This window comes from Glycine soja, chromosome 10, assembly GCF_004193775.1.
Source record: "Glycine soja cultivar W05 chromosome 10, ASM419377v2, whole genome shotgun sequence".
In the NCBI taxonomy this organism is placed as follows: Eukaryota; Viridiplantae; Streptophyta; class Magnoliopsida; order Fabales; family Fabaceae; genus Glycine; species Glycine soja.
In genome coordinates, this window is record NC_041011.1 from 51,373,785 (window position 1) to 51,382,819 (window position 9,035).

Genomic DNA, 9,035 nt, shown 5'->3' on the forward strand with positions numbered 1-9,035 from the left:
TGCAATATTGAATTTTTCTTAAGCTTGGAAATGGTAAAAGTTGATGCTTCCACCTACTGTTGAAAAATAAAAGAAAATAGGTCAATAGCTCCCAATATATCAACATTTGAATTTCAAATTTCATCCAATACCAAATAAGTATCGAAGAAAAAAACTAAAGACATTCTTATCATTAGCTTATTGGATAGCATTTACGTTGGATGAAGATTTTTCGGGAAAAAAATTGACAAAAGATTTTTCGAAAAATTGGACCTAACATTTATGTGATTGAAATAAATATGTAAATGATTTTTCGGAAATTGGACCTAGCATTTGCATGATTAATTTAGATGAAATATTTACAGAAGGATGATAGAAAGTTTGGAGTAATGTACGCATTTAATGCACATATTGGAAGAAAGATGGATTATTTTTAATTATGGTTTTAATCAAACTTCTCCCAGACTTGCAAGAATATTAACAAAATTATTACATATTTCTATTCCAGTGTGTAGGCCATATTTGTCATGCAAAATGTACGGGAAAAATATATGCAGAATTTATCGCGTTAATAATAAGAGATATGGTAAAAAAATATATTTATTATTATTATGTAACATTTTTAAACATCTTAACTAAAATAATTAGTAGAAAATTATATTTAATTAAATGTTTTTTTACAAATATGTATACGTTATTTCATTTTTTTTATTTATTTTCATTTGATTGGATTTGGTCGTAAACATCCTTGTAGAATTAGCCCTGAATCTTAATGTGTTTTAAGTAATCATTATTTTCTTATCTTATATGCAAAAGAACAAAGCTACCATTAATAATTTTTTATCATTGATGAATTTTCATAAATATTCCTTTTTTTTTTTATCTATAAGAATTGAATATGGTATCAAATATTTTACAATACTCACACATATCCTCCTCGCATTTAGACCACTTAGTTCATAAATATTTATTTTATACAACTGATTTTTTTTAGTTCATAATAAATAAATAATTTTAATATTTAAATTATATTTTAGATTTATAATAAATAACTTATGTCGTGGTACATTGTTTTTTTTTCAAAATTATTGATAATTTATTTTAAGAGACATTTGAAATTAAAGTTAAAACTAAAGATAATAGAATGATAAATTGAAAGAGATAAGAAATTAAGTTAAAATGTTAAATTGATATTAAAAATATAAAATAATATATCATATGGAAGTTCGAAATATATTTAAATTTTAAATATCAAATTTATATATATTTGAAATTAATTTTTAATATTCAGTTACAATTTATTAAACTATTTCGTTGATATTAAAATTTATAAAGTATAAGAAGAGAGGATTCGACTCATATTAAAACACTTTTTTTTGTGATAATAATTAATAAAGAGAAAAAAACTAATGAGTTTGGTATCTTTAACTTTTTTATTTCTCATACTTTCTCTCCTCTCTAGTTTATTTTTGCTTTACCAAACAAATATAAGTAATATAGATATAGAAGCCCCTCACAATGTCTTCCACATTTTCTTTTGAGAATGCATATAGCCACATATCCCATACATGAAATGGTATTACTAGTCGACATATAATTTACCCTATTTTAACCCCTTATTTGTGAGTGCTAGCCATTGTTTAGGCCCACCATTTTCTTTTATCTAAGGATTAAACACATTTAATCTTTAAAAAATAGAAATAGTGGCCATCTTTATTTTTTATCTGAAAAAAAAAAACAAACACACGATCCAAAAAATTTGATAAAAAGGTTTCAAGTGCGGAGGCGCAACAGCGCAGGATAGATAAACACCGCCCCCCATGTCAGACACATAAATCCAGCTAGTTCTCCACTTCAATTCCCATCCATCTTTCATCTCCACCGTCCACGTGGCCACCAAAATCCCATCGAAGGAGCGCGTTCAAGCACCCCCCCGTAAGCGCGTGAGGCTCATCAGTCAAATACTGCCAACATAAACTAGTATATTTTCGGGTATATCTCCTTTTATTTCAGAAAAAAAAGAGGTTTTTTTCTTTACACTTCGCCTCACTCTCTTTTATTTCGTTCCTCTATTCGCTACGTCGTCGTTAGGGTCGTCTTCGGATCGGTGGAACTTGACTGCGCCGGCGTGAATTCCGACGCTGCGAGTGGCACCGAATTGCGATAGCGGTGACGAATATGAAGGTTTTCGTTAAGACTCTCAAAGGCACTCACTTCGAAATCGAAGTGACGCCGCAAGACACGGTTTGGCCCTCGAAACTTCTTCCGATTGGTTTTTGTTCCGTTTTTTCTTATTTTCTTTGTGTAGCCAATCGGATTGTCTCGGAAGTTTCGCCTCCTTCCAAGAGCCCTGAAATTGACTGTTAATTAGGGTTTGTTTGGTGTTTCGCTTGTTCGAATTGTTATTGAATTTTGATGGCAATTTGGATTTTCTTTATTACTTAAATGTTAAATTCTGGTTTTCAAAGTGATGACTGATTTGGTGCGTGGAATATGCTGTGGAGCGAATGAATGAACTGTATTATTCTCGGCGGAACATTTTCTCTGGCTAGATGGCTTTTTCTTTTAAATAACTTTAATCTTCCGATTCATTGCTTGTGGGAACTAATGACAAAGTGTTTGCTGATACTCCTCTGGATTCTAATCATTAGTGGGAATTATGTTTTCGGAGGTTTGGGATTCTTGGCACATGATAGTGAATAAGTTCCACATTACACCCTTTGGCGCATTACTTCATAGGACCATCAAACCAGTTTGTGCTATGAGAAAAATCTGGACAGATACTAGTTCTAAATTCTGATTGCTATTTCATATTCATGGGAATTTCAATAATTGAGCATATCTATCTTTATATACTGCTACAGTTGGATCAATAACCATGTTATCACTGGTTTGTCAGAATTGGCACTGTCTTAACAACGAAAACTGTACTTTATATCTGAGTAATGTGTGCTTTTTGTCTTTTTAAAGGTTGCATGTTTCTAACAATTGAGATTTTCCTAAATGCTTTATATGACCCAAATTTGGAGTTTTATTTCAACAAATGCGTCAATGCTTCATCCTTTAGTCAAGTGGATTTCGTGATCTGTTTCTGCCATCCTCTGGTTTTCCTGAACTTCAATAATCAGTCTGTTACATTTGTTGTAATTGCTGCTATTCTTTTCAGGTTTCTGAAGTGAAGAAAAATATAGAAACTGTTCAGGGTGCAGATGTCTATCCTGCTGCACAGCAAATGCTAATTCATCAAGGGAAAGTTCTTAGGGATGCTTCTACCTTGGAGGAGAATAAAGTAGTTGAAAATACTTTCATTGTAATTATGCTATCAAAGGTAATTTTTTCTTTTATTTCTTTCTTTTTTAAAAACTACTACACATTGGCCTTTTGAAGTTATCGAAATATATTCCATTATTTTGTTGCATATATTATGTTGTTGTTTAAATTTTATGAACTACTACTGGTTTGCAATAATTATATTCATTTATTCTGCTCTAAATTAGAATTATGTGCTTAAAATATGCTAGAGTAAGAGCCCATCCGGTGAAGGATCTACTACTTCAACTGCACCATCAACCAAGGTGAGAACAGTTTGCTATGTTATGAATATTTTTAATGTTACTATCATTTTGGCTTTTTCCTTTTTTGGGATATGGTAAGACAAAAAAGCTTAATCCATCTTTAGGGGTTATGTAAACGTTATCTAACAATTATGCATTCATTGCAGGCCCCACAGACAAGTACAGTTCCTGCTTCAACCCCTCCAGCGTCAGTAGTTCCTCAAGCTTCTGCTCCTGCTCCTGCTGCAACTGGGGCACTGTGAGTGACTGATTCATCATGAGATTTTCTTGATTTGTTTTGTTAAATTTCAGTTCCATATATTTTGAAATGTATAGTATGCTATCTAAAGCTTCCTTTCAATTTGACAGGCCTGCATCAGTTACTGCACCTATATCTTCACCTTCTCCTGCTCCAGCCCCAACTCCTGCTCCAGCCCCAACTCCTGCTCCTATATCTTCAGGAAATGCTGTGTAAGTATTTTGTTACCTGTGATTTTTGGAATGTGGAGTTTGAAATACCTGTTAATTCTGTATCCTGAAAGATGGAAAACACTCCAACTTGATTGATTCTTCCTTTTAAATTTTGTTGTTAAAAGAGACTTTTATGAACCAGGGAAGGGTCTGATATCTATGGGCAGGCTGCATCCAATCTGGTTGCTGGAAGCAACTTGGAGGGAACAATTCAGCAAATTCTTGATATGGGTGGAGGGAGCTGGGACAGGGATACCGTTGTCCGTGCTCTTCGAGCTGCCTACAACAACCCTGAGAGAGCTGTTGAATATTTGTATACAGTATGTGGATTTTAGATGTTAAATTCCTTGCTTAATGATTTTTATCTGCTGTATTTCAGTTTATTTTATTTTTCAAATCAGTTCAGCGTTATAGTTATTTGGGTGGAGGTTTATGTTTAGATAGGTGGTTTTTTTTCTTATTTGATATTTTGATTCTTGCTTCTTTTTTTTTTTTTTTTAACTTAATATCATTCATAAATGTTAGGGTATCCCCGAGCAAGCTGAAGCTCCACTTGTAGCCCAAGTGCCTGCAAGTGCTCAACCTACAAATCCTCCTGCTGATGCTCCACAAACAGCACAACCTGCTCCAGTTACCTCAGCTGGACCTAATGCTAATCCATTAGACCTTTTTCCCCAGGTAGCTATTACATTGTTTATTATTGAAGAGAATGAAACCTTCTGGGTGGTTCACTTAACTTTGTGTAACAGGGTCTCCCTAACGTGGGTTCTGGTGCTGCTGGTGCTGGTTCATTAGACTTTTTACGCAATAGTCAACAAGTAATCACTATCTTTCTCAGCATTTACCCCGAATTTCTTACTTCATAGATATGTTTTAAATAGACTCTTGAATTTTGTTCATTTGCATTTCAGTTCCAAGCCTTGCGAGCTATGGTGCAGGCTAATCCACAAATATTGCAGGTTTTCTTCTTTGCCTTAGTTTATCATGGTGTCCTATATTATCTTCTTCAGGGTTCCCTGATTTTTGTTCTTGCTACTGCAGCCTATGCTACAAGAGCTTGGCAAACAAAATCCCCATCTAATGAGATTGATTCGAGACCATCAAGCTGACTTCCTTCGCCTGATAAATGAACCTGCAGAAGGTGCTGAAGGGTAAGGGATCATCTTTTGCTGTTCTTTGCTAATATTTTGTGCATTTGTGTGTGGTGAGGGGGTGGGGAGGTGGGAGGGGGAGGTCTTGTTATCCTTTTTACCTATCAGCCTCTGTCCACTGGCTTATTTTTTGCTGTTAATATGCTTCAGGAACATATTGGGGCAGATGGCTTCTGCGATGCCACAAGCAGTAACCGTCACTCCTGAGGAGCGGCAGGCAATTGAACGTGTAAGTTTGACTTGGCTATATAAAGACTTAAATGATAGATGTTTTCTTGCTCAAGTATTTTTTAGGACTATGAAAACACCAGTTTAATTATTAAGTTAAAACTACATACATCTTTCTAGTGCCTTGCCACTATGTATCATGGTTCCTTGGTAGGATGTGATACATAATTTACATATGTTGATTGAGTCTGTCAAGAATAATGATAGTTGTAGTATTAGCATTACACATTTCTAAAGCTGGATTTAAGCATAATTAGATCAAATTTAGCCCTGTTCCTTTTCCTCAGAAACATCATGGATATTGTTTTAAAATTGAGTCTATGCCTTTTTCCGTAAGTATTTTTAGATAGACCCATGCTGTTTCTGAGGAACACCAGGGGTTAACTAGTTCCTCTGTAATTTCTCTGTTTTGCAATGTTGTGTTTAACCCCAGCTTGAAGCAATGGGTTTTGATCGTGCAATCGTATTGGAGGTGTACTTCGCTTGTAACAAAAATGAGGAATTGGCTGCCAACTACCTTTTGGATCACATGCATGAGTTCGAGGAACAATAGATCTCCTTTCGAATTTGCCAAATTATTTCGTGTCATCTTTTTTCTCGATGGGTCTTTGTTACACACTATGTTTAATGAGGTAATGCTTTTGATAATGTCAAATCTCAAGTGGATAAGGGATGTTTTATTCTCCTCCATATTATTGCCCATGTATTTATCATTTCCAGCCCGTCGAGGGTTTCTTAGTATTTCATATACATAGTTGTTTGCCTTGTATTACTGGTATTGTGCATCCTTTTAACGTGTGTAATTGTGCATGCTTGTTCATTCGCAAGTCGATAGATGTGTAATTCGTTTGACACAGACTGTTTCTGGGTTCAGTTCATGTTTTTGGAAATATAATGACTTTTTGCTGTCAGTTTTATATAAAATAGTTCTGTTTTTAAAGTAGAAGGGCATTAAACTTGTTTTGACAAGACTAGTTTTTTGCTTTTGTTTTCCGAAAACCTTACATTCAGACCTCTTCCCCTATTGTTGTGTCTTTAGATCATTTCACCAATTCCAACTTGATGCACGACTGCACATCTGAGCAGCTGAAACCGGCAACCAGGTTCCGCTGCGTTTCACTATTTTCGTTTTTAACAACTGTCGTCCCATGTTCTTAGAACCAATCATTGTTATCTGCTCGAACCACCACACCTCATTCTCATTCACCGCCGTATGGGCTCGTACATAATTCGGTGAAATAGCTGAGCAAAGAGAAGAACTTGTCAAACACGTCTTACTTTTTTTTCTTTTAAAAACATTATATATATATATATATATATATATATATATATATATATTTTAAAATTAAATAAAAAACAGAATCAGTCAAGATCATAGTCGCATTTAAATTTTGAAGTGAGAATTTCGCTGCTTAGTCATATTCACTTTGACTAAAATTAATTGAATATCTAATATATTTTTTATCCATAGATTAAAGATATGTATCATAGTTTATAATAATAATTTATGCACTTTTATCAATCAATTAAATTAGTCTCCTTTAGTAATTGAATGTCTAATATGATGTCTGGATTCTAATTATTTCAAACAAAATGCAGACATTCAAGAAAATAAGACAGGATCATGATAACTACAGAACGTTGTATCTGCTATAATTTTCAAATGATAAATAAAAATAAAAATATTGATTGTAAGATAGCATGTGATAATCTTAATCTACATCCACAAAGTGATGCTCCTAATGTATGAAGTAAGGTTAGTATTCCAGCTTCAAACGAGAAAAATGCGCATGTCCTTTTTTTCGTGGGACATAAATTTTGTTTGAGAAATGATCAATTATTTTATACATGATGTTTAAAATAATTGTTACACAATTCAGCTGTCTTGCATGATAATCTACCATTGAGGGCAAAAACACCAAAAGGGGGTACTTTTACAAATTATTTACCAAAAAGGGGCTCTTTTGCAATTATTTTCGAGGGGGGTCTATTTTTTTATTGCAAAGCGTCCCCCACCCAGGCGCCTCCACTGTGCACGTGACACGTGGCACAGGGAGGTAGCGCCCCTGACGCAGGCGCCTTTGGTAGTACCCAGGGGTCAGGCACTACTGGTGGCGCCCCTGCTGGCGCTACGGCTAGCGCAGGGCAGCCAGGCGCCTGCCCCCCAGCCTCTTCTTCTCACACCCCCCAGTCTCTTCTCACACCCCCCCACCCCAAAATTTTATATTTTTTATATTATTTATCAAAAATTTAAATTTTGTTTCATCTTTCTTATTAGTATTATTTGTTATTTTTTTATATTCCCACACCCCCCACCCCAAAATTTCAATAAGATTATTTTTTATACACTCTAAATTGTATATTTTTTGATTTGTTTATCAAAAATTTAAATTTTTTTCATTTTTATTATTAGTATTATTTGTTATTTTTTTATGTTTTATTATTCTCTCTTTTTGAAGTATATATAAGTACATTTTCAATAAAATACATTTTCACCTAAAATACATTTTGAAATCCTAAAATGTTTTAAAATGCTTTTTGATTTGGTCAATTCTTTTTTGATTTGGCCATTAAATTACGTTAGAGATCATTTTTATTTATTTTTATTTATTTGTCGTCTCAATCTTATTGTGCAATGCTTTTAAAATAAATAAAAATAAATAACCATAATGTTAATGACACATAAATCAAAAGTGATCTCTAACGTAATTTAATGGCCAAATCAAAAAAGAATTGACCCAATCAAAAAGCATTTTAAAACATTTTAGGATTTTAAAATGTATTTTATTGAAAATGTACTTATATATACTTCAAAAAGAGAGAATAATAAAACATAAAAAAATAACAAATAATACTAATAATAAAAATGAAAAAAAAATTAAATTTTTGATAAACAAATTAAAAAATATACAATTTAGAGTGTATAAAAAATAATCTTATTGAAATTTTGGGGTGGGGGTGTGGGAATATGAAAAAATAATAAATAATACTAATAAGAAAGATGAAACAAAATTTTAATTTTTGATAAACAATATAAAAAATATAAAATTTTGGGGTGGGGGGAGTGTGGGAAGAGACTGGGGGGTGTGAGAAGAAGAGGTTGAGGGGGGGGCAGGCGCCTGGCTGCCCTGCGCTAGCCGTAGCGCCTGCAGCAGGGGCGCCACCAGTAGTGTCTGACCCCTGGGCACTACCAAAGGCGCCTGCGTCAGGGGCGCTACCTCCTTGTGCCACGTGTCACGTGCACAGTGGAGGCGCCTGGGTAGGGGGCGCTTTGCAATAAAAAAACAAACCCCCCCGAAAATAATTGCAAAAGAGCCCCTTTTTGGTAAATAATTTGTAAAAGTGCCCCCTTTTGGTGTTTTTGCCACCATTGAGTGACCATAAAAAAATGTTACACTTCAAGTGTATTTAAATTAATTTTAAAGTTTAATAAAAAAAATATTTTAAAATAAACATAAGAGTTCTTTTTTACTTAATCTTTGAAATATTTTTTATTAAATTTAATTTCTAAAATCTAAAAAAAATGTGAAGAGAAAAGAGAGAGATGGAAATAGAAATTCCAACAACATACGCATGGTCATAATGGGCTGGGCTATGGGCCCAATGGTTGCAGTTAAGTAGCGTGATAAGGAAGTAATGTAAAAGGCGCGAA

General features: G+C 33.8%; 1 protein-coding gene across 1 annotated transcript; it reads left to right on the forward strand.

Moving 5' to 3' along the window:
* The first annotated feature begins 1,992 nt into the window (after positions 1–1,992).
* On the forward strand, positions 1,993–6,294 carry LOC114372011 (ubiquitin receptor RAD23c-like). The gene is made up of 12 exons (XM_028329378.1): positions 1,993–2,223; positions 3,146–3,307; positions 3,501–3,554; positions 3,701–3,792; positions 3,903–4,004; positions 4,147–4,324; positions 4,530–4,682; positions 4,754–4,822; positions 4,916–4,963; positions 5,046–5,155; positions 5,306–5,384; positions 5,817–6,294. The coding sequence occupies exons 1-12, from the start codon at positions 2,158–2,160 to the stop codon at positions 5,934–5,936; spliced, it is 1,233 nt and encodes a 410-aa protein (XP_028185179.1). The 5' UTR covers positions 1,993–2,157; the 3' UTR covers positions 5,937–6,294.
* Positions 6,295–9,035: the final 2,741 nt, after the last annotated feature.